The following is a 25,998-nucleotide window of genomic DNA, read 5'->3' as shown; positions in this document are numbered from 1 at the left end:
AATGTTGAGGTCACCTGGGATAAGAGTGGCTCGCAGTGACTTGAGGAGACGGCGGGCAAGTTGTGACATACAGCAGGAGCGTAAACCGCCTTGACGGTTGATGTATGCCACCGCGTTGTCTGTCCGAACTAACACATGCTTACCCTGGATCAATGGCCAAAACCTCCGCAGGGCGAGCAGAATTGCCAACAATTTGAGGCAGTTGATGTGCCAACGCAGCCGCGGGCCCGTCCAGGAGCCGGCGGCTGCGTGCCCGTTGCATACAGAGCCCTAGCCCGTTTTGGAGGCATCTGTCGTAACCATGCTGCGCCTGGAGACCTGCTCTTGGTCCAAGGGCTGAAGAGTCGGCGACAGACTGGCGTGATGGCCACGCGCCATGCCCATCTCGGGACTCGAGTCTGGAGCCAGTGCTGAAGCGGTCTCATATGCATCAACCCGAGCAGAGTGGCCACCGCTGAGGATGCCATATGCCCCAGGAGCCTCTAAAACAGTTTCAGTGGAACCGCTGTCTTCTGTCTGAACGCCTTCAAACAGGTCAGCACTGACTGTGCGCACTCATTCGTGATGCGTGCCGTCATCGAGACTGAGTCCAACTCCAAGTTGAGAAAAGAGATGCTCTGAACCGGGAGGAGCTTGCTCTTTTCCCAGTTGACCCGAAGCCCTAGTCGGCTGAGGTGCGAGAGCACCAGGTTCCTGTGTGCACACAACACATCACGAGAGTGAGCTAGGATTAGCCAGTCATCGAGATAGTTGAGGATGTGAATGCCCACTTCCCTTAACAGGGCAAGGGCTGCCTCTGCGACCTTCGTGAAGATGCGAGGGGACAAGGACGGGCCGAAAGGGAGGACCTTGTACTGATACGCCCAACCCTCGAATGCAAACCACAGGATGGGTCTGTATCGAGGTAGAATCGAGACATGGAAGTACGCATCCTTCAGGTCTACTGCCGCGAACCAATCTTGATGCCGGATGCTCGCTAGAATGCGTTTTTGCATTAGCATCTTGAACGGGAGTCTGTGTAAAGCCCGGTTCAGTACTCGCAGGTCCAAGATTGGCCGCAACCCACCGCCTTTCTTCGGTACAATGAAGTAGGGGCTGTAAAATCCCTTCTTCATGTCGGCCAGAGGGACAGGCTCTATCGCACCCTTCCATAGGAGGATAGTGATTTCCGCATGCAAGGTAGCAGTGTTCTCGCCCTTCACTGAGGTGAAGTGGATGCACTGAACCTGGGCGGACGCCTGGTGAACTGAATAACGTAGTCGAGTCGGACGGTCCGGACCAGCCATCGCGACGGGTTGGAAAGCGCAAGCCACACGTCCAAGCTACGGGTGAGGGGACCAAGAGGACAATCTCATTGGATGTACCGGCGGGTGGGGCCTCGCAGCGGGGTGGAGCCTGAGGTGCCACGTCGTGCCGTGGCCGTGCTGAGTTCAGGGACATTGAAGCACTTACCTGGCTCCTTGTGACCACCCCCAGAACAGCCTGGGACGGGGGAGGAAGAGGCTTGTCCTCGTGACCCGTGGAGACCGTCACATCGGGGGCGGATTTGTGCCACAGCTGGGCATGCAGGGGCGGGGATAGCACCGCTGGAATGCCAAACCTGCCAAAATGGAATGGTGGACGGTGGTCATGATGACGGCCGTGCGCACCGGGTATGTGACCCAGGGAACAAGCTAACTGGTCTTTTGCTGAACTCTTGGGTACTGCAGCCACTTGGGCATGCGGCCAAATTAAATGAAAAGGTAACAAACCCAGGGGCATTCTCTGCAGTGCACCAGTGCAGAGGGGGAGAAGCCGCTGAAATGCGCCGTCAGATCCAGCAGAGGTGAATGAACAGCCGTGAGAATTCAGCTCAGTGAGCATCGACCGTTCGGCTCCGAAGAGAAAATTTGAATGAGTGGTTGCATACCAGCTCCTTTTATACCCGTATGTTCGGGGGAGTGGTATTACCAACAGGGAAACAAATTAGTGGAAGATATATATCACATGGGGTTACCTATTGGGAACCAACACATGCGGAGCACCTACCCCAGTACAGGGCTTAGTTAGCAGATGTACTGAGCCGGCAGTGAGTTTCTCTGCAAACTCGTCTGCCACAGGGCTCGGAGGAAGTCATCCAGGGAACACAGTTTGTGAACAAGGTGAAGGTAAGGTGTGTGCATGGGGATATCCACGATTATCCTGTATTGACCGTGCTGATTCAATTTTGGGGACAAAAGCATAGTGTCGAGGCGGCGGTTAGTTCACGCCTCACCCATCCACTAATTTTGGGCACAAATTGGCCAGCGTTTTCCACTTTATCAAGGGAAATTTGTTCAGATGGGTCCTGCAACAGAGCGTCTCGGTGTGGGGTTTGTGATGCGCTGGCTGGGGAGGCAGAGCCGGGGCCATCTACGTCAGCTCCATGTCAGGATGACGTAAGTGAGGGGGAATTCTCGGCTTCCCCAGCCCTTAGAGGATTCCCTGCAGGGGATTTCCCTCTGGAGCAGATGCGAGACGAGACACTTAGGCATGCCTTCAACTAAGTGAGAGTGATTGGTCACCACCTTCAGCCAGACATTGCACTCGCCTATCTGTACTTTTCTATTATAAATGACCGGTTGTATCAAGTGACACAGGACGCTCAGACAAACGAAGATACAACCCAGTTATTGATACTGTCGGGAAATGTTATTCCAGATGGCTCATTAAAATCTGATGGTGGGTCACTTAGGGCAGGAAAAGACACTGAACCATCTAATGGCCCGTTTCTATTGGTACTGGGCAGGCCAGATGGCTCCTCAGCCTGAGTCGGGCGATGGGGGTATGTGGTGGTGGGGGCGTGGTTAAGCGCTGGTTTGTGAATGGAGAGCGAGATCAAGAGATGAGAATGGTAAGGATCATCACCTGGCAATGATTGTCTCTAACAGCTGTGCAGTGAGAGTGGAGACAGGCTTTTAAGAGCGAGCCAGACGCCAGTGAGGAAGAGAGCTGCATGGAGCAGAGTGCGATTTGTGCTGTGCTGAAAAGCATTATTTGAGTGTGACCACTGAAATGTGAGATATACAGACTGTGAAGCTATGTGAAACTGTGTGTATAGACTCGCCATCTCCCGCTTCCTCCCTTGTCATGAACACTAAGAACTTACACATTACCAAAAAAATTAAACATGGTTACACTCAAATAATGTGGTCACACTCAAATAATGCTTTTCAGCACAACACAAATCGCACCCTGCTCTGTACAGCTCTCTCCCTTACTGGTGTCTGGCTCTCTCTTAAAAGCCCATCTACACTCTCACTACAATGACAAACAGCTGTTAGAGACAATCATTGCCAGGTGATGATCCTTACCATTCTCATCTCCTGATCTCGTTCTCCATTCACAAACCGGCACTTAACCATAGCCCCACCACCACATTATGATTTTTCTACAAAATACCTATGGTTTCTGTAGTAAAACCATGGTAAATTTTTGTAAGGGAAGGTTAGGTTTAGGGGTAGAGGTTGGTGTAGCGTGTCAGTGGAACTCTAAATAAACACAATAAACATGCTGCAGTGATACTCCTATACTGTTAATATGTAATTAGGGGTGCAAATAGTATTGCCACTATTTGCACTGGTATGTAAATAGCATATATTGCTATTTGCACTTAGTGCAAATATCCTCTGCCTAAAATAAATTATATAGTGCTGTTTGAGGTGAAAAAAGGAATGAATGAACAAACAAATGAACGGATGAATGGGGCATTGTCTCTGCCTCTGCTTTTATTCTCTCTTGAAGACTGTAGATCGGAAGCCTGCTTCTAATTTGAAAGTCTCTGTTTGCCCTGCAGAGGAAATCTACATCAGACTCGGAGGTAGCTGGTGGCCAATTTGAAAACTTTTTTGCAAGGAGCTGTCTCGCGGCCTCCCGGGGCCCCGACATCGGAGCACTCAACAATGAATCCAGCCAATAATTGCTTTGCCTGAGGAGCTAGCATGCCTTTCTCCCCCACCAGTATGCTAGCACTGACAACATACAGCCTTGGGAAAAAGCCAGACACTCATGTCTAGAGGGCAAGAAGATGGCTGACAAAAGCACCATGGGGTTGCCTACTGCACAATCAACAAGCCAGGGGAGGGAATTTTTTTTTTTTTTTTTTTGTGATTGTGCTATTTTGTGCTATATATATAATATAACTAGTAACATGAGCTCCCCAATGCATTATAAGATGTGGGTCTCTTTTAAAGGTAGAATCATACATCATACCTTATACCTAACCCTAACCTAGTAATAAACCTAATCTTAACCCTTCCCCTGAACATAACCATAAAATCTGATTGATGGGAATAATGTTTTCAGGACTTACAAGAATGTCCTACCTGGGTAAATCATGCAAAGACCCCATAAAATGGCATGATGAGTGCTGTTTGCTGTATTAAAGTTTCGGCGGGACATATTGGAGGGCCTACTCCTTTTTTTTTTTTTTTTTATGAGGTTGGCATTTTCATTCTAAAGAGCATTTTATTGGTCTAAAATGTGGATTTGCCTTTGAGTGCATTATGAGTCCTCAATATTTTTGGTGTGTTTTCCAAGAAGAGAAAGAATTTTAAATGTATATATCTACTAAAAGTAAATTTAGTTTTAGCTGAATCAAAATAAACGTAATAGAAATGGACATTTGGAAGCAACAAATGTTACATTTTGTTTTCATATAGCCTTAAAGCTCTGCAGTTGTTGCTGATCATTTATTCATCGTTACAGTGAGGCAGTTCTTGTGCAACTTCTTGTTTCTCATACATGCTTTTGTTTTGTCTCCCATGCGGGCAGTGTTGCTGCCACTCATCTTTGCCATATCACATGATAAACAGAAATTCTAAGGAGGAAGTCGAAAGATGATGTGACAAGGAGCAGCGTTACCACGTGTCACAGTCTGTGGTGGAAATGTTATGTTTGGATTGAGGAAAAATGACCATGGGATAAATTACAAGCTTTGGACAAAGAATACATTTTCTCAGTGGATGAGAAATCTGGGACAGAAACCACCTGTAAAGGTAATAGAGAGATAAGGAAGGCTTGGTCCGATGATGAAGCAAATACACACGTGTATGAATTTGAGTGTACGCCACTGTCAGAAGCAACTGTCAGGAAATTGCTTTTAAATCCCAAGGTGCATGCTATTTTCCAGTCATGTTTAAAAGTCAAGAACCCAATCTTTAAAAATCCTACCGATTCAAAAATAGCTTTGGGGTAAAAACATTCAAATCAAGAGCCAAGTGGGTGAGAGAGTTAAAAAAACACTGGCAATTGGTGTGCCAGGGGCCACTGTATATGTCAAAATATGTGGTGCTATAATCCCATAATTATGTGAAATTCAATACACATTTAGAGGAAAAGACTCTAAACAAAGTTACACTTTAGGCTAACATTTGAATGCATTTATATTCTCATTATATATCCTTCATCCACAGGAATTTTTGGGTGGATTTCTATTTTATATAGATGTCTAGACTAAAAAAAAAACTTTGATTTTGATTGTCAATAAATGTATATAAAATAGTTGTATTTATGTATGTCTGTGTGTATTAGTACAGTATTTTGTTTTATGGGTGTTGTCTCTGAATTTTGATACAGTGACCCAATGATGAAGTTTTTGGTCTCTTAGTCACACTATTCTCTTTGTATCTGCAGGTGAGTTTGTTGGACCTCTTAATCACAAAAGCACACAGTTGGTAACTAAGTGCTAAAGAGCTAATGATTTAGATAATATTTTTTAAAACCAATAATAGTTTTAAAAGTCCATTTATCTTGTGACCTTCTGATATTTGACCCAGCTGGAAGCCCCCTCCAAATTATTCTTATTGGAAATTTGTCACACTCATGTTGAAAAAAACAAAAAACAAACATATGATATATTTTTTTTTTTTCTGTGCAACACAAAGGGATAATTTTTAATAAAACAACAGTTCATAGCGACCACAGCTGTAAATCGGCAAAAAATTAAATAAATAAAAAATGTATAAACAAGTACTCAACTTGTGTGCTATATTTTAAAACCAAAATAGCTTTGTGTGGTGAACAAACCGAATTTAATCATCTAATTTAATTAATATTAATCACATGCATATTAATTAACCTCTTCTGATGGTTTAGGTAATGTCAGTAATTTAGGTGTACCAACAAACATAAATCAACGAAGAATTATATCTTACCATTATTGTGAGGTTAAAATGAGGATCCACTAGAAATGAACCCTTTTCACACTTCCGTGTTCGCGAAGTGGAAGTCATCATAGTTGGGTAAACGCAACTATGGCCGCTGCCGAGGTGTATGTGTTTTTTTGCGTTTGGAGATTTTGACCGCATCGTCCATCAACGGTTAAATCTAAACTCAATGAAAGGTTACACGTTGTTTTTCGAGGGTTATCTACATGAATGAAAAGGAAAGTAGATAAAAATACATTATTATTGAGAGGTTGTGCATTAAATCAGCAGGCACTTATTTATGTATTAAAGAAACAATCTACAAATCTGTTGCCATAAATTGCAAAAATGCAAATAAGAAGGCACAGTTAAGAAATCTGTGAGTTGTACTTGGTGAAACTTATACCTGATTGGGGGGGGGGGGATGGCGATGCAGGATTTGAAGGAGTGGAGAGACCCATATCCCGCTCCATCTGACTTATAACCATGTCAAACACACACTCTCGTGTCGGTTGTGATGTGTAATCATTCCAAAGAAACTGTGAAAGTACAGCTCAGATTTCAAAGCGTTTCACAATTCCACCTGTGAGCAACTGCTGTAAGTCCTCATTTTGAAAATACCGTCCACAGACGAAAGTGCCTTCTCATTTAATAACGAAGTTATCTTCTTTGCGTTTAATTGCCTGAGCCCACAGAGCTTGTACAAAGTTCAGCATCTTTTGGAAATTCATGGAAACACAAATCAGGGCGTTTTCTTTTAGAATTTGTGCAAATAGGAACACTGTAGTGGCACTGGTAGTTACTGTTCTTCCTGATTGCCTCCATAGTTTAACCAACTATGACAACTTCTGCTTTTCGAAGACAGAAGAGTGAAAAGGGTCCGTTCCTTCAGAAAACAGATGTAAAAAATCTCATTTGGATTATTTATGTTAATATAATTGTCTATGTTGCATTGTATCACCACAATCATTTGAAAAAAAAAAAACTAATATATATATTAATATTATATATTATGTTTCTAGTATTCTAGTTTTGATGAAACACCAGGTGACCCCCCTAGTTAATTTTTATATTTAAATGTTTTTGGCCTTATAAGGGTACCTTAACTCTTATGGAGGACTGGGGGACCTCAGTTTGAACAGTGAATCAAACACAAGAAACATTATTGACTTGATTGAGAAATCGGAGGGCAGTGGTTGCCATATTTCTTTGAAGAATCTGAGGGAGGGCTGGCCAAAAGACCTGTGCTTTCAAGGAAAATGAACCAGCATTTTCTCACAAATTTATGTACTAAAGACCTCAAAAAGATGGATGAAATGCAAGGAGGAAGCAACACTTTGCATTTCCCAGCAACACTGATGGTTGTAATATTTAATTGCTTCACATGGAGAACCATTGCCTCAGTCTGATTGTCTCAGTTAGTGACAGACCAACCATGTTGTCTCCTTAAGATAAAACAAAAATGTTTCTCGGAAAAATATAGGATCACATTAAAAGTTTTCTTTCTGTTTAAATTCTTTTTCCATTTTCACCTTATTTGGCTCCTTGAAACTTTACTCACTACCTAAAATTCAAATGACTTAGCTGAAATGTAGAAATAAAAGAGAATAAAAAGAAAAGGAAAAGAAAAAAACTGAAATGTTACCCCACAAACATTAAAACAATCTATAGGTTACATTTTGTGATTGGTTTATACATATTTTTTTAGAAAATAAGAATAATTAGTAAAATATTTGGAATGGGATAATACATTGTTATCCCTATTTATTTGTTTGTAATTGTATGCATATTTTAATTAAAAAAAAGTACATTGTTAAATTTATCCCTAAAATGTGTCAAACTGGGCCACTGGAATCATCTACATCCTCCACATTTATTTAGCCCTAAGTAATAACTGAAATGTAATAACAACATCAACAATAACAATTCTAATAATTATACTTTTATTACATTAAAAATAAATATTACAATCATTTACATTTTTCAAAATATTTTTTAAGATTTTGTAAAATGTTCAATCTTTTCTTGTAACATTTTGTGAAAAGTATTAAACATGTTTACACATTTTGAAATTTACCCTTAATGTGGTAAGAAGCTTCTACGAGTTTCTATGCTTATAATTTCACTTAAATGGAGACATCCTGAAATATAATTAAGTGCAGGTAAATTAGTTTCACTTCTGTCTTATTTCTCTTTGCCTGGAGAACAACTTAACACAAAGCAAAAATCTGTCCTATGTTTCCGCACACTCCCCAACAGTAATTCCCAGCTGAAGACACCTCATACTGTACATGACTATGTGTCATTAACCCAGACTGATTTGGTTTGACCAGTGACTCACCCTGGTCTTCTGCTTTCCTCTGCACAGCATTCCCATCATGCTCTCTGCTCCAGACTCTACACTCCCCCGCTGAGGAGGGAGGTTTCCAACAAACAGGCCAAAAGTTCCTCGGGCCCCGTATGCAATCACATACTGCAGCATGATGGAAGGCCCTCAGGAGCCCGGTACTAATCGCATTATCAGGTTTGCACAGAAAAGTCATTACAAGGCAGCTAGTTTGAGGGAAATGTTAGCACTTGTTTTAGTGGTTGAATAGAAGTTAGAAGTTTATGACTGGGGGGAGCTTAGGTAAAGTGGTACTCTACATGGCCAAAAGTACAGTATGTGGATACCATTTAATGGGTTTATTTGGGCCCCTTAATTTATGTTGCCAATTTTGTGGCTCAGGGTGGGCCCTTTTCTGTTCCAGCATGACTATGCTCTTGTGCACAAAGTGAGGTCCATAAAGACATGATTTACTGAGTCTGGTGTGGAAGAACTTGACTGGCCTGCACAAAGCCCAACCTGAACTCCATTGAACACCTTTGGGATGATTCACAATGCAGACTGTGAGTCAGACTGACCCAACTGCACATAAACTCACTTATGTCCTTGTGTCTGGATTGGAGCAAATCTCTGCAGTCATGTTCCAACATCTAGTGGAAAGCCTTCCAAGAAGAGTGGAAGCTGTTATAGCAGTAAATGGAAGACACACTCTCTATTAATGCCAATTGTTTTAAAATGTTAATGCTCAACAAGCACATATGACTGATGTTAGTACTTATCATACAGTACTTTTGACCATATAGTGTTTTGAGAAAATTGAAATTGCAAACAAGCAAAGAAAATGAACCAATACATATTTAATATGGATGAATTGTAAAAAGGAATTTATTATAATGCTTTCAAATGGAACACATTATCTCTAAAAGCAGCTGACCTTACATGAACATACAATGACAAAATGTACATTAAAGAGGATGATTTACTTTAATCAGTTTGTAGCAATGATCATACGTTAAATTCTAAAGGGTCAAAATTAAAAACATAAAGGAAGGAGGCGTTCATTTGTGCAAGAGCAAGCTGTGTAGCAATGCATTATCAGGAATTGAAAGATATTGCTCAATAATAATATGAAAGATGGGCTGACATTATTTAATATTAATTCAGCCCACTTCCTTCCACCCATTTACTCATGAAATACACATGTAGACTGGAAAACTCAAAACATTTTCTGTTTTAGTTAGTTTTCTTACATTTTTGTTCCTTTTTGTCCATTGACAGACAGATTCAAAGCAAATGCATCACATAGCATCAATAAAACTCATTATATTTGCACTACAATTGCTTGCATACTGTATATTTTGCATACAACATGATCATTTGTATTCATAGGTATTTGTATACTTTTGCATACTTTTTTACACTGGATTGACACTGATATCAATGTATGGAAAGCTTCTTAAACATTATTATTTCACTTATTACAACTTTAGAGAAGCACTAATGTTTACGAATCCTTTGAGGTTCATAGAATATTGAATTAATGGAATTCATATGTAAATTCTATTGTATTTATAATACGTGAGATTTTTGTTTAATACATTGAGTGCAAATGACAACTTTTATAAGCTGCATCTAAATTTAATCTGTAAACTAATTTGGCATTAAAAGGTTCTTTCTCAAACAAAGTTTCTCCATCATTTACTGATATATGAGGTTCCTTGTCAACTAGGGTCGCTAACTTTTTGTCACATAAATACAGGAAACATCAGCCTTTCGGCTGTCCCCCCTTGAACATTTTGTTGCTTCGGTATGGGACACAGTTCCTTCAATACGCAATATTTCACCATCCAAACTGGTTCCCCCTTGAGCGTCTTGGTATGAAAATAGGGGACATCTAAATTCCAGCCAAAATATGGGACATCCTGGATAATACTGGACAGTTGGTAACCCTATGTCACCTGTGGTGGTGCCATTGCAAAGATTTCAGAGTTCCGACAAGTCTTCAGAGAATATGTAAACATTTGTGTCTCTAAACTTGTAAATACATTTAAAATGTACAAATGCACATTATGTACGAATACTTATAAATACAAATGAGATCACCCTGGTTTTAAATATGAGCATTTATCAACATTATCTAATAAACACCAGGCAACAACATTCACAAATTTCTCTATAATTAACAACACTACTGTATATCTAGTTTGTCATACTGTATAACTATTTTGCCTTTTCATGTACAGTACTACCGTATGTACTTTTACTTTAAAGGCACTATGAAACCACAACACTCTGTACAGTCATTCTCACCCTCTCATTTATAATTGTCAAGCTTCTTTACGCTAACGACCTGCTGCTTGCGCTGACAGTGATATAGTTCATTAAACATGGAACTTGATCCACTAACAGTCTTCGTACATGATTCTGGAACTTTCTTCCCAGGAAGGTGTAGAAAACAGTGTTAATACAGAAGTATAATCGGGCAATGTTATTAGTGATGCGGATAGCATAATCATCAAGACTGTCATCACATGGGTTTGGGTCTTTGTTCTCATTTATCATGAGTATAATATTATAAGGGCTCCAGCATGCAAAAAACATGAGGACAATTATGAAAATTAGTCTCACTGTCCTGTATTTCCTTACCATTCGAGTGGACATGACTGTTAATATTATCCTGAAGTAGCAGTAAACAAATACAGCCAATGGAAAGATAAAAAAGAAAATAAATTGCTTGTAGAGGCTAAAGACCTTCCATTGAGGCTCACTGAAATCTTCACACAAAAGTCCGTCTATTTGGTACTCTTTTACAGAGAAATGGAAGAAGGGATCAAGGCTAGCGATGAGACTAACACTCCAGACGATTATAGACAGCGTAACAGCATAGCAGCTTCTGCGCTGTTTGTTAGCCACCACACAGTGGACCACAGCCAGGTAGCGATCAAACGTCATGAGGGTGAGGAAGAGGATGGAGCTATAGAAGCCGATATAATAAGCACTATTCACCAACTTGCAAAGAGGCTCGCCAAAGATCCACTCGCGGGAATGGTAGACAGCTTGAAATGGTAGCGTGAAGGTAAAAATAATGTTGGATGCCACCAGGTTGACGAGAAATATATTTGTGACCGTGTTGAGCTTTTCGAACTTGTACATGATGAGCAGGACTGCTCCATTGCCGAGTATGCTAACAACAAAGATGATGCAGTAGAAGGGTGGTAGAAAACTTCTGGAGAACTCATTTATATCAATGGTGTTGCACAGGCTTCCATTGGTTGAGTCGTAATCGTACTCCTCTGTTGTTGCAGACGATTCCATCTTGGTGGTCACCTATAACCTGAAGAATTTTAACTGTTTTATTATAATGAAAGTGTGGCTGTTTGTGGTCCACAAGTCCATTTTCATTGTTCTCAGAAGATTAGGAAAAGTCATAAAGTATCAACCTTATAATTGTTAAGCATGTTTTTTGAGCTTGATATGACGCTTCAGATGTCAACCATGAAAAATTTGCTATTATTTATACTGCTCAAAGACCCCAGCAATATAATATGAACAAATGCAAGAGACTTCATTTTTCACTTACCTCAAAGCACTTCTCACAGACTGTCTGTGAAACAGTGCATCAGTAATAACTGTACTCTAAGGTGGAGCAGCAGCAAAGTAGTGTGAACTGTATGTGTCTGTGAAAAATCTGAATCATTTCTTGATTTCATCCCCACTTCCTTTAATTTGATGACATGGGAATTTTCTCAACACCCAACTTGCATTTGAGTATATTTACTCATTAAAACTACATAAATACTAATTTTCTTCACTGTAAACCCTAAAGTTGTCATTACTATAAAAATCAAGTTGTCTTAATTAAGTATTACTTGAAGTTTTGGACTCATAACTCAAATATTAATGTTGAACTTATTTTTTTTAAAAATCCATAGACTTAAGATTTGAAGTGTTAATAACTCAAACTAATGAGTACAACATTGAGGCTACGGGGAATACCCACAATCCCTTGCTGCTTGAATTATGTTTCCTTGGTCAGAGGGAACAGATTGGGGAATTTAGATAATTGTTATTAAGAATTCATAGATGTTTTAGCTCTTTTGTTGTATTATTTATGCTTTGTTGCAAATAGATGTTTGGTGTAATGTCACCATTAGGGTGTTCTGTGTCTCTATGGTCAAGTTGGACCCTGGTCACATTATCTTAGTTCTCTTTGTGCATGTGCAGCTGAAGTGCATATATGCATTTCTGTAAATAATTATTTAATAACTGACCTGGAATCAGTTATCATCTTTATTTGAACTGTGCTTTTGTTTGATCTAAAATTGAATCAATTCAATTAAAATGTACAACAGTAGAAACAACAATATTTAAATTCAAATCTGAGTTAAGTCTACTTGCATGTAGTTAACTCAACTTAAATAGTTAAGTTCACTCTACTTGAAAACCAAGTTAACTGAACTTAAATACTCAAGTTTTGGGAGACCCCATTACCCAATGGAATTGAGGAAACGAGTTTACTCAATCAGATGAGTGCAATGAACTTATTAGGGTTTTCAGTGATGAATCCACAGAACTAAAACCAGCAAGAAGTATTATTTATTATCTTTTCTACAAAGCCATCCTTACATCAGGTAATAAAGATTTTAAGCAATTAGTTAGAGCTTGCATTATTTACACGATTTTCAAAATCACTTTATGCAGCTTTAAGTAACAGCAACAAGAATATGAGTATAAAACAGGTATTTTAATGGGTTTTACAGTCATTTGAAATTGCTACCTTTGTTCTTAGCGTGTGACAGTATAAATCGTAAAAACAGAAAATGAGTTTTTATTCAAGTGTGTTACTGTAAAACGTATAGAAATATATTTGAAAATGAAGTATATTACAATGTATGAATAAAACAACCTAGCAAAGATGTAAATACATTGGAATACTTTAAAGTAAAAGATAGTATAAGAGAGAATTTGTGAAAATATTTTGCTATTATTAAGATATATTGATGCTGTAATATCAAATTATGACAGCTGTCTTTTAAGAATATATATTTATTTAGCAAATTAGCTGGTTGTATGGATTTATACAACATGCAAGAGATATATGTAAAGGTGAAGTGTATCATTTCTATGCTATACTTGCATCACCAAATGGTATTGTAAAAATAGTGTTAATGTTTTTTAAAAAGGTTTCAAATTCTCCCATCTGCCATCTGTTGGACAAAATAGGATTGGTTTCTAAATAGTCAACCCTACAGTTACCATTTGCTGTGCTCCTTGTTATTCTACTGCCATCCTGTCTATCGCAGAACAACTTAGGGGCAAAGGGCTTTTTCTGTGAAGGGTTCCCAACTCTGGAACCTGCTACCATCTGAAATCAAATCAATAAAAGACATAGAATCTTTCATAAAATTGGTTAAGCGCTGGTTGTGCTGTACTCATTGATAATTTTCAATGAATTTTTGGTCTAATCTTTTATGCTATATGTTACCAGGGTTGAGAGCAACCTTGGTATTTATTTTATTATTTTTTTATATGATTATTTTATATTTTTTCGAATGAAAAAAGCCTATATAGGGACCTGATATGCAAATCAGCTTGTGCTATAATCTCTATGTACAATGCGTCTTTTTTAGTTTTTGTGCTGAAATCATGTTTTTGTTCTGTCCCTATACAAATAATCAAACAATTAAAATAAAATAAAAAGTCCCACCAATAACTCACAGTAATGGTTGGTTCTACAATGTGTTTTTACCAGGGTCAAATTGATCGAAACAGAAACAATGGCTTTGTTCACACTGCACATGTATCTGGGTTGTTTTTCAAATCCACTATGACTGTTTGCACAGTCATTTTGTAAGTGATGAAATCTACATTGGTTGCAATAGTATGCCAAGAGATGTTCTCATACAACAACTGAGAAAACTGAGTATTAGGACACAGTATTGTACATCCAGACAGTATTGTGCCCTTTGTGTGATGTTACATACACGTTGCATCCTGATAAACAAACAAACAAATATATAATATGATCTAAACGTTCAGACCGAGTCATATTCCTTAAAAAAATAAAAAAATAATAATTATAATATATATATATATATATATATATATATATATATATATATATATATATATATATATATATTGTTTGTTTGTTTTTTCCTGACAACAAACAACTAAATGGATTTTAGTTGGATCTGACAACAGAATATATATATAAATGTTTCTCTATTTGAATGAAGCCAATGTTACTAGAATGGATAGCAGTCACATTTCTGTGAAGTAATTGCCTCCTTTGCTGTGATGCTTAAAGCTTCAGTATTAATTTTGAAATTACTCTTACCATTTTTACACTTATGCCTTCAGGGTCTGTGGGACCCCAAACATAAAAACAGTAAAGTTAATCACAACAGAACATGAGAGTTAAGAAAATCAGTAAAGATTTAATTTTCCACTTCCACAAAGCACTTTTCAGTTTGTCTGCCAAGTGCATCAATAGAAACTGGCCTCTAAGGTGGAATCACAAAAAAGTAGTGTGAACTGTATGTGTGTGTAGAAAATGTCTGAATCATAGTTTGAAATCATCGCCCACTTCCTATAAATTGATGACCTAGGAATTTTTTCAACAACCAACTTAAGTTTATTCACTAATTAACACAAATGTTCATTTTAATTAAACCACAAGTAGCAAGATCTATTAGTTTTTATATGTTTTTATTGTCTTTTGTACAACGCCATCCTTACAGCAAATAATAGAGCTCTTAGGCAACTCAGAGATAAATTAGTCATAATCTGCATAATTTACCTGATTTACAAAACTATAGTCAGAATCAATGCAGCTTTCAGTAACAGCAACAAGAATATAAATGTGGAATGTTTATTTATTTATTTATTTGTTTATTTTTATTGTGTTTTACTGTCATTTGAGATTTCTGCTTTTGTTCTTAGCTTCTGACAGCACAGGCCTTTAAAACAATAGAGTGTTTAAAACTAATGTGTTAAAATGTATGGAAATACAATATATGAATAAAACACCAAAGCAAAGATGTAGATCAATACTTAAGAATGGTCTAACAAAAGATAACATAAGAGAAGTTGAGATAAAAATATGATATTATAACCATTTAAAGGATGAAAGTTTTTATTGAAAAAAAAAAAAAAATCTTTATTTAACAAGTTAGAAGATTGTATGCATTCACAACACTTAAAGGCTATTTAGAATAATTATATCTATCAACCTTTTTTTTATTTTTTTATCACTCACAGCTTGATTTTTTTACACTGCCAAGAGATAAGAATAAATTCACGAGTCACTGAATACACAAAATGGAATAAATACTGTAGTTTTGGTTTAATGGTTCAAATTTATTTTATGTCTTGGAATAAAACTCAGTGAGGAAAGCATGGATTTTTTTCCCCTTCAGGCATTGCAAATAATAATAATAAAATATGTCAATACTTAAAAAATATATGTATTATTTAATCGACACTGCCAGATATTTAAAGTACAGTTAATAATTAAATTCAATCAGAAATGAAGATGGCTGTTGAATCTTTTCTTCAAAAAATGGCCAATCAGAAAAATCAAATTTAAGGGCAATTTCGTGCCCAACACAAACAAAAACGTATAAAGCCTATACCCAGTATTTCTAAATTCCTGTCCCTGAATGCACTTATTCTTTTACATCTTCAACAACCAAACACTTTTATTATTGCAGATGTACAGTGCATTGTCATGCTGCAAAAGTACCTTTTTGACAACAATATATTTATTTTATTACAAGGTTTTCATAATTAAGCACATTATTTTGTTGTACTACTTCTGATATTGTTCCTATAATTAATTAGTATTAAAAAGTAATAGTGTGAAAAAGTAAATATTCACATCCATCCACAGTACTTTTCTTGCTGTATTATTTCACATACTGCCTTTGTACCCTAGTTGTTCCCAGATGATATGTTCCATTAATGGTGTTGGCACTTCTTTAAATTATTTAAATTGATCTAAACACCACTGATACACATTGGACAGACAATGTCCTGTACTAAGCCATGTTAGTAAATCCTCTGGATTGGTTGAGGCACTTCTGGCAGTGTGAGAGCTGAGCCCATGTGTTCATCCTAGTATGTGTATGTTAGAAATCAGGCCCTTTACTGTAGCGTTCATCCCTGAGGTTATAGGCTTGGTAGCAGATGGACATGTCACACACGCCGGCTGGCCCAGGAAGACCTTGCTTCCCCGGAATGCCTGGAGTCCCGGATTTACCTGGTATTCCTGGAGGACCCGGAATACCAATGCCATCACTGCCGTGGGGGCCCTGGATCCCTGTTAATGCCAAAAGGGAATTAAATGGATGCAGAAAGGGAATAAAAGTCTTACAATTACACAAGACTTGTTGTTGTGTTGTATTTCATTGATTGTGTATCTTGTTTATAATGTAATAATAAGAATACATTTTCAAACTTTCGGTATTAATTGTAATGTGGATTGATGGATGGATGGATGGATTATATATATATATTGTAATGGGGTACAAGGGAAAGGAGGAGACGAGAACTGGCTTAACAATATAAATAATACTTTAATAACCAAAAAGACACAACCACACACAGGTGTTGGACAGCTGTCCGTAACTCTCTCTCTGTCGCACTGCCGTCTCCGGTCGGAATAATTAATCAGCCTTATTAGGGGCTGGGTGTGCAGAATCACGACCCGGCCCGCCCTCCGCCCTGCCACACACACGCATATATATATATATATATATATATATATATATATATATATATATATATATATATCATATATATATATATATATACATATATATAAGATAAAGATGGCGCTGCAGATGGCTGCTTCGTTGTGGAGCTCTCTTAGTGCTAGAGATAGTGACCCCCCCCCCCCAGAACAGCACTGTGGCAGCAGTGGAGTCATTCAGGTTCCTAGGCTCTACCATCTCTTAGGACCTGAAGTGGTTCACTCATATAGACTCCATTGTGAAGAAGGCTCAGTAGAGGTTGTACTTCCTTCGCCAGCTGAGGAAGTTCAACCTGCCACAGGAGCTGCTGACACAGTTCTACTCAGTCATCATTGAGTCTGTCCTGTGTACATCTATAATTGTCTGGTTTGGTTCAGCCACCAAATCAGACAGAAGGAAACTACAACGGACAGTCAGGACTGCTGAGAAAATTATTGGTGCCCCCCTGCCCACCCTCCAAGACCTGTACATCTCCAGAATGAGGAAACATGCAGGTAGAATCACTCTGGAGTCAACACACCCTGCCCACTCCCTCTTTGAACTGTTACCCTCTGGCTGGCACTACAGAGCATTGAGCGCCAGGACATCCAGGCACAAGAACAGTTTTTACCCTCAGGCCATTTTCAACATTAACAATTAAACTGCCTCAGGACTCCCCCATAGGGCAATAATGTAAATACATATCTCATGTACATACTGTATGTAAATTCACATATTTAATTCAATAACAGTACATACCCCTACCTTGCACATACATTTCCACTTGCACATGTACATACGCCATTCTATTATATGTCCTATTATTTGTATGTCTATTTATACTCTTACCATGTTTTATATTCTGTGTCTCACTGTAATGTTCTGAGTGCACTTGTTTCTCCTATCACCCAAAAAAATTCCTTGTGTACAAGAACACTTGGCAATAAAGCTCATTCTGATTCTGATATATATATATATATATATATATATATATATATATATATATATATATATATATATATATATATATATACAGTGGCCGTGTTCGGAATGGCATACTACCCATACTACTCTTGCTGCTTCTCTCATATCTATACTTTGAGTAGAGGGTCCACAGACCTTCCACAACAAGCTGCACAGCGGTCTCTCATCATTGTGATGACACATTGACATGTACATATATGACAGACAGACATCTTTCCATGCTGCATTGCGTCTTGTTGTTCCAGTGTCTTGCCTATTGATTACTACAGGCTTTTATAACATATCTGTTGCACTAAGTACAAAAGATGGCATAATCAAAATATAATGCATCCTGTTTTCATCACGGTTCTCTGAATGGTGTATTTGCAAACCACGGTTGACTTGACCAGAGATGCAATAACCATTACCACGTTAATGTAAAAATAGTTTGAAAAACCCTGCATTGAGTACCATTCAGCTGCGCTCCATCCAGCTGTTTGAAAGGAAGAACTTACCTGGTGTATGTGTGCATCCCCAGAGTGTTGAGCTGAGTGCTGTCTCTGTCCCGTACAGAAAGTCACGCCGCGCTCTGTTGGAATTTGTTGTTGTGATAATTTATGCTGCTTTCCATTAAACTCGGAATTTCCAATTTCTTTTTTTTTTTTTTATTATTTCCATTACATGATAATAAAACTTGTTTAGCAAACGTTTGCAGAGACAGGTGTTCAAAACACTGTAAATTATATTCTCTTTTGATTATCATTAACCTGCAGAACAAATGCTAGCATTGCAGCATCATTTAACAGTTTGGTTGCTAAGTGACATCTCTGTTGACAATCAAGGTACTGCTGAATATCACAAGGTAATCAATCTCAAAATTTAAAATAAGGCCCCTGTTTGACAAGTTTCTATATTGTTGTCACTGAATTTCGAATTTAGTGAAAAGTCACGCCACGCATTTTCATTACGGATCATCATTTTCATGATCGATCATTGCTATAACTACTCAAGTACTTGTGTCCATCCCTTTTGGTTACATTAAAAAATATATATATTTCAGATTTTCTGTACATTTTTGTTCAAAATTGAATAAAACCAATATAGCACAAATATTACATTGCTACAAACTTGACACGTGTTTTAAACTAGATTCTCTTTTTTATAATCTCAGACAACCTTATTTTTTTCAATGACCCATCCATCCATCCATCCATCTGCAAGAAAAACAGAATCCTCAAGCTTGTTATTTAATAATGCCACTATACCTGTGTCTCCAGGAGGCCCTGGATGTCCTGGCCTGCTCTCTCCTTTATTGCCCTTAAATCCACGTGGGCCCATGTCCCCTAAAAGAGTGCAAATACTATTATGCAATTAAAATAAAACAAACAACAAATCCAAATGCATTTACACAATTTGAAAGTGTTATAGCCTTATATCTCTCTTACCTTTGACTCCTGGGGGTCCTTGGATGCCCAGGGGCCCTGGGTAGCCCTGAGTGCCAGGTGTACCAGGATAACCAGGGGGCCCATTGGAACCTTTAGGCCCTGGAGCTCCAGGCTGTCCCGGCGGTCCTTTAACAGTCTCACAAGTTTCACAGCGTGGAGGACTCATCATTTGCAAGAGCTGAGGTAGCTGATCTAAAAGAGATGCATTACAAAAGAGATTACTGAACACCCCATAGATGCCACTGAGTCCATTGCTTTTAAAAGGGGTCATATTGTGAGAAATCAAAATCGCCTTGCTCTTTTAAAATAAAAGTGTTATTGTACTACTAATTGCACAACTCAAAACTTCCTCTCTAGTTCAAAAAGACCATCTTTTGAAACTAATCTGCAAAGATATGGCCATGGAAAACCAAATTATGACAAATTAGGTTTTTTGGTGCAAAATAATCATAATAAAAAAAACTAGAATCACATTATAAGTGGACCACAGGGAAAAAATAATAAGAATGTATAATACGACCCCCGTTAATACAAAGCAAACTGCAAAAGATGTGATATCTCCTTTATAGTGAACATGGATTTAATCAAACAGATGTATTTGGGTGTCTCATCTTATTCTTAGCTTTTTACATATCAAGCTTGTTCACATTAAAACAAGGGAAACCTGCTCAAGCTCTCTGTTCTCTGGAGAATAATGATCTTGAACAAGGTTGAATACTCACTTCTCAGAATGTCTCCACAGAGTTTTATTAGGTACTCCTCTGAGGGAGGCTTTCCCTGAAAAATATTAGATTGAGTCTGTACATTACAACACATACAGTTTTCAAAGAAATTATAATGTTTCACAGATAATACAGGAAGAAACATGAAAACATGTTTTCCAATAACACAGACCTGAGGCATTGAGGTTTCTTTCATAATGTCTTTCATGAACATCCTGGCATTGCCTCATCATAGGCCTAGGCAGGAACTAAAAAACAGCCCTGGACCTAAGCTGGCCCCATCACAACTAACAGCATATACAGTATATACTTAACTATATGTATCAAATATGCATGATTTCTGACTTTTATAGTATTTAATTAAATATTTCAATTTAATTTAAGTATGTTTGTTTTATCAAAATATAAAACAAATTCAATTAATGTCAATGTTCAAATACACTTGCTTTACTATTTACAAAACTGTAATTTCATGCATCTCATTACATTTAATTAAACACTTCACATTTAATTAAATAACATATCACCTCTTTGAATATTAAAAGTAACTATTTAAGTTCATTTCATTTGTTAGATTAATTTATAAGCACAAATTGCATGAACTGAAACTGACCATCTTTAGTTATTATAATTTATATGTATCATTTTGTCAATTCTTTTTTTTTTCATTCATTTAAAATGCTTAATTTGTCATTTGAAAATGTAGTTTGATAGAATTTAGCATTCAACTGAAATTCATAAATCTTTAAAAAAAATATTCTGAGTATAGTTGTACAAACTATGACCTTCTGTATTAACTAATTGATATATTTAATGTAACTGTACTTTCATATGTTATAAATAACTTACAAGTTCAATACAATTATACAATAAATAATTATAATAATAATAATAATTATTATTATTATTATAATAAAAAAGACTACATTTAACTTTTCAATAAACTAAGTTATGGGCCACATTTGATTGCGATCATTTTATGATTTTACTGACCTGATTAACTTGAGCTGTACTGTATTCTAGCATGATATTCATATGCAGACATTTGTGTCTTTTCTCCCTATAAATATTTGTATATTTATGTTGTGTATAAATTTGCTTTCCACTGTGGTTCCACAAGTCGACCAGCCCACCAGGAAAAATCCTGGTGCTCGCTATGGCCAGTCCAACCCTGGCCCTAATTTATGTATGCATGATTTGTTTATTTTTTTGTGAAAGGCAATACCTGATGGTTATAGCAAAAATCTGAATTCGTAACATATAGCTATGGGATACAAAAGACAACTCACAGGTTTCCCAGGAAAGCCTGGAATGCCAGGTTGCCCTGGTGACCCATCCTGACCAGGAAATCCACGAGGTCCGACTGTGCCAATATGTCCTATTTCTCCCTTCTTTCCATCAGGACCTTTGACCCCAGTCTCGCCCGGAATACCTTTCTATTAGATAAAAAAAAATCAGGTGTCAACAGTACCATGAGACCAACCTGTTAGATGAAGGGGTCATAGTTCAGATTCTGGATTTGCAACATTTTAAGAAGCCATTACCATATTGTAATGTATACTTGCATTTATAAAAATGCATGAACGTAATAGCATTACATCACTAAGTATTAAACCAACTGACATCTGCAAACCAATGAGGATACACTTTTTCTCAGAACTAACTTCATCCTTCTTAGCCATTTTTGCAAATGCTTTGCGAAACACTAAAACTATGCCAACACTACAATCAAAGAACTGTTGTCTCTTAACATACAGTAGTTGAGACAAACCCATCTTTCACAGTACAGAGATCATAGTCTAAGTTTCTGGTTATACCTCAGTTTTGACATAATGTGTAGTTACTGTGTTCCAAACATCTGACAACCAGAAAGTGTCAAAATACATTTGTTTTCTTTTTTCTCTTTCTTTCTTTCTTTCTTTCTATCTTTTTAAAATATTATTTTGAACAGTATATACAGTATATTGTTTAATAACATATAGTTTAAACCTAAAACCATTTGTGTGTGTGTGTGTGTGTGTGTGTGTGTGTGTGTGTGTGTGTGTGTGTGTGTGTGTGAAATATTTTACTTGAAAAGTGTACCTGTGCTATTACACAACAGTTCTTGAAAGCTAGATAATTGCATTATACTGTGAACATTAAAGATAATGTATGGAAATAGGCTACTTAATAAATGTTTTAGTTTAAAGTTTTGCTTTGGTTGAAAAATAGTTTTAAAAAAGCCCAGCATGTCTGGTCCTTTGCCCACAAACATATAATAAAAAAAATATACACCAAAAATGTACTCTAGTTGACATAGCATCCACTTTGCCTGTACACTCTAACAGCACACTGAAACCATCTTAGTATAACTGTCAAGTTGTCAAATGTAAACGCTTTGTAGACATGCTTTAAAGGGCTTTGAAGCGCTTTGCCGTCCCATGTTACTTCCTTAGCAGGCAGAAACGATCTTGTTTCTTTTGTAAAATATGGTGGAATGGATTAAATGTGATTTGGCTGTGTAATTCTACAAACCTCTCCTTTGCTACCCCTGGGTCCGACTTCACCCTGGTTCAGGAAAAGAGAGGGAAAGAGGAAACTGCTTTTAAAACTTTTTATGATAATATCAGAGAAAAGCCTACTTTATTAAACGGTGACTCAATATGCACAGTTGGTGACAGGAAGAAAGAAAACATTGGTTCCATTTTGAACAGATGTTCCCTTACCACTTGCAGGGAAAGCCCCTGGAAATCATTTTTAAACCCTGAATGTGTTTGCCATCAAACTGAAAGAGATGGGATCATGATGTAAAATCACATGCTGGGCCTTCATCAGCCAAATAACAAAGATCACTGTATCTATGTGCACTTCGGCAGTCAATGTGTGATGGACTTCAAGGACACTAAATAATTTATCTTACAGTTCAATCGATATCCTTTATTTTCAAACATTTCCCACCAACATCTACTCGGTTTACTTAAACAACAAATGACTTGTGTTACACATAGATAACTAATATTGGCATTATATACATGCTGTATAGCCAGAGGGGAACTGGCTCCCCCAGCTGAGCCTGGTTTCTACAACTAACAACTTATGGGTTCCTTGCGAAGCGCAAGTGGAAACGGGTGGGAGTGTTTGTGCTATCTGTGGGTGTATGCGCAAAAACTGTGGGTGTATTGGGTGTTAATAAAGTGGTGCAAAGTGCAATTTGCTATTTTTGTCTGTTTGCAATGCAGAGTCTAAATTCAGTTACTACATTGGCAGTTTGGAGATTTCACCAGCAGGTGGTAATATAGTTAATGTCCAAACTCTGAAAATATAGTGGAACATCAAATTATTTCCCTGACGATCACTGTTGTAGCTGTTTTATGAAACAAAAATGTATGATATTTGTGTTAAACTACGTATCTTTGGGTCATGGTTTATTTTTCAATTATTATTGTTATGTTTATATTTACAATTGTATTTATGATATAATTTCTATTAGTATTTTTCCACCTGTTGTCAGAGTGATTTTTAAGTCGGAGAGGGTAAAATGTTTTTGATTTGGTATGATTTTATTGACCACTTCGTTATTTTGATTATATTTGTATTTCAGAAATATTTTTGGTTACATTTTTTTGTGTGTTTCAATAAATTAATACAATTTTTCAAAGTCAAAATTGATCGGTAGAAGTGAAGTGCATTCTGATACAATCACTGTTAATACTTGCCATGATTTGTGAGTCAGTAGATGAAAATTATTAACAAAACAAAACAAAAATTCTCTAATTTAATGAAGCGAATATCCAAATTCTGTTGAGAACCAGATTTTCCATGCATATAAAAGTAGCATGTGTCACTGTCATAGAAATGTGCCTGACATTCATCAAGCAGACAGTTAATGCACTAAAGAATGTAAGTCCATTTTTCTATCCTTCTAATTCATTGCATACAGCCCATTTACACTACCAACTTCTTATGAAAGTGTTGTCTTTGTTTATATCGTTGGTGCTTGACAGGAAATAAAATATATAATAGGAAACATACGGTGCCTGAGAAGAATCTAAGAATTAAATTGCACTTGACCCAGCCCATTAGCACTTTGTGCATGCAATTTCGCCAAACCCACAACTGCCTAGACTTACCAAAACTGTATTGTCCACTTACTTTGCCCACTGACTTTGTGTGTATGACTTATGTCATAGTGCTGTGCTTAGTGCTAGAACTCTTAAAAAAGGGCCCAATGTTTCAGACTATGTACAATTCAAACATGTAAACAGTGTAGAACTATAATTAATGTACAACATTTTTCAGTGGAGTGACAGTAGCTCGACTGTTTTCTAAATAGTGTAGCTTTTCCAGTAACAGGTTACTTTTTCCAACAAGTAGTGGTGTAGTGTGACAAAATGCTATATAGTTTGTGGTTTGTGGTCATATTGTACTGCGTATGCAGCTTTACAGATGGGCAAGCTGAGCCATTAATTATATGCGTTCAGAAATCTGATTCATTTGAAGTGATTTGGTTCATTCAGACATTTCAACCTGTTCTAAAAATGATTCATTAAATTATTTGAGTCCCTTTAAATCTCCTTTTGACCTTTTGTGGCAAAATACTGCTGCTGTTCATGATTCAGTTACTGTATATAAACTAGGGTTTTTTAGTCTTAATAGTTTTATTTAATGTCAAATATTCAAGTTTAATACTGTCACCCTAACTGAGATTCTCATTGTTTTCATCTTAGATAAATACTGCTCTGACTATAAAGTTAAATCACAGTATACAATCTGATTTTGGGCCCTCAAATAGCTTCAATGCAATTTGCTACTTTTTGAAAGTAACTTGTAATGTACTCTAGCTTTAAGAAGGGTGGCTTTACTGTAGTTTAAATTATTACTTTAAATTAGTATAGCGGTTTCAACTACAGTAGCTTCTCCAGTACTTCATGCAAGTATATCATGCATCATGGGCCACTGCACATGAAGACTATACATGTTTATTTATTTTATTTCATTTGGAAAATGGGATTTTATCCCATTTACAGATTTTTTTAAGTTGTTGTGATTAACGAAAGAGTCTAAAACTAAAGCAGTCTAAAAGTAACTCAGTGTCTGTGAGTAAGATTTCTAGCAAGATATGCTGAACTCTGTTCCCCAGAAAACAGGAAAAATTCACTCCTGAGTGAATTATTTGAATTTAAGGAGGGTGAAAGTCTTTGAATGTGGCAATTCAGATTAAATTCTCTCTAAATTTCACTGAAATACATTTTAGTTTAAACATTTTTATTCAGTATAATAATGAATTATGCAAAACTGTCATCACACACACCATACTGAGTATTTTCAGAAACATGGTAATAATGTTTTAAATGCATCTCATGACATTTTTATTTAATATATTAACTTTAATTTTATGGACCATGGAGAAAGAACACTTTTTTGATTGCATTATTTATTTTCATAAAGCATTGATTTGATGACTGTTAATTGTTTTGAAAGTATATAGTTTAGAGAAGTATGTCTAATTAGTTAAGAAAATATATTCTACAGACAGTATCTGGGAATAAATAAGCATAATTACTCAAAAATAATTATGTAATTGTTTATGTTTTGCCACAAAACCTTAGTGTGACTATGATGAATTTCTTTACAAATTACAGTAATTTGGGCCAAATTCAATCA

At 37.0% G+C, this 25,998-nt stretch overlaps 2 protein-coding genes and 1 long non-coding RNA gene across 3 annotated transcripts in view; 1 reads left to right on the top strand and 2 right to left on the bottom strand.

Moving 5' to 3' along the window:
* The first annotated feature begins 4,883 nt into the window (after positions 1-4,883).
* Positions 4,884-9,687, top strand: LOC127431794 (uncharacterized). Its single transcript, XR_007895653.1, has 2 exons — positions 4,884-5,015; positions 8,533-9,687. It is a non-coding gene; the product is annotated as an uncharacterized LOC127431794 (long non-coding RNA).
* LOC127431783 (C-C chemokine receptor type 1-like) lies at positions 9,358-12,170 on the bottom strand. Its single transcript, XM_051682327.1, has 2 exons — positions 12,071-12,170; positions 9,358-11,824 (listed from the first exon to the last, which is right to left on the bottom strand). Exon 2 carries the CDS (start codon positions 11,803-11,805, stop codon positions 10,828-10,830), a length of 978 nt encoding a protein of 325 aa, XP_051538287.1. The 5' UTR covers positions 11,806-11,824; positions 12,071-12,170; the 3' UTR covers positions 9,358-10,827.
* Positions 12,171-15,226: 3,056 nt separating this feature from the next.
* Positions 15,227-25,998, bottom strand: part of si:dkey-225n22.4 (collagen alpha-1(XXI) chain) — a 63,758-nt gene continuing 52,986 nt past the window's right edge. The window contains exons 24-29 of the mRNA XM_051682304.1: positions 22,870-22,902; positions 21,645-21,791; positions 20,356-20,410; positions 19,634-19,825; positions 19,454-19,531; positions 15,227-16,813 (exon numbers count right to left, since the gene is read on the bottom strand). Of these exons, the coding sequence (XP_051538264.1) occupies positions 16,623-16,813; positions 19,454-19,531; positions 19,634-19,825; positions 20,356-20,410; positions 21,645-21,791; positions 22,870-22,902 (696 nt within the window). The 3' untranslated portion in view covers positions 15,227-16,622. The remainder of the gene's footprint in view (positions 16,814-19,453; positions 19,532-19,633; positions 19,826-20,355; positions 20,411-21,644; positions 21,792-22,869; positions 22,903-25,998) is intronic.

The sequence above is a fragment of the Myxocyprinus asiaticus genome, chromosome 41 (genome assembly GCF_019703515.2).
Source record: "Myxocyprinus asiaticus isolate MX2 ecotype Aquarium Trade chromosome 41, UBuf_Myxa_2, whole genome shotgun sequence".
Taxonomy (NCBI): domain Eukaryota; kingdom Metazoa; phylum Chordata; class Actinopteri; order Cypriniformes; family Catostomidae; genus Myxocyprinus; species Myxocyprinus asiaticus.
The sequence above is the reverse complement of the archived record's forward strand: the minus strand, read 5'-3'. Positions and strand labels throughout refer to the sequence as shown.

Excerpts from the sequence above, each read along its gene's own strand:
- LOC127431783 (XM_051682327.1), bottom strand. The coding sequence starts at position 11,805 with ATGGAATCGTCTGCAACAACAGAGGAGTACGATTACGACTCAACCAAT.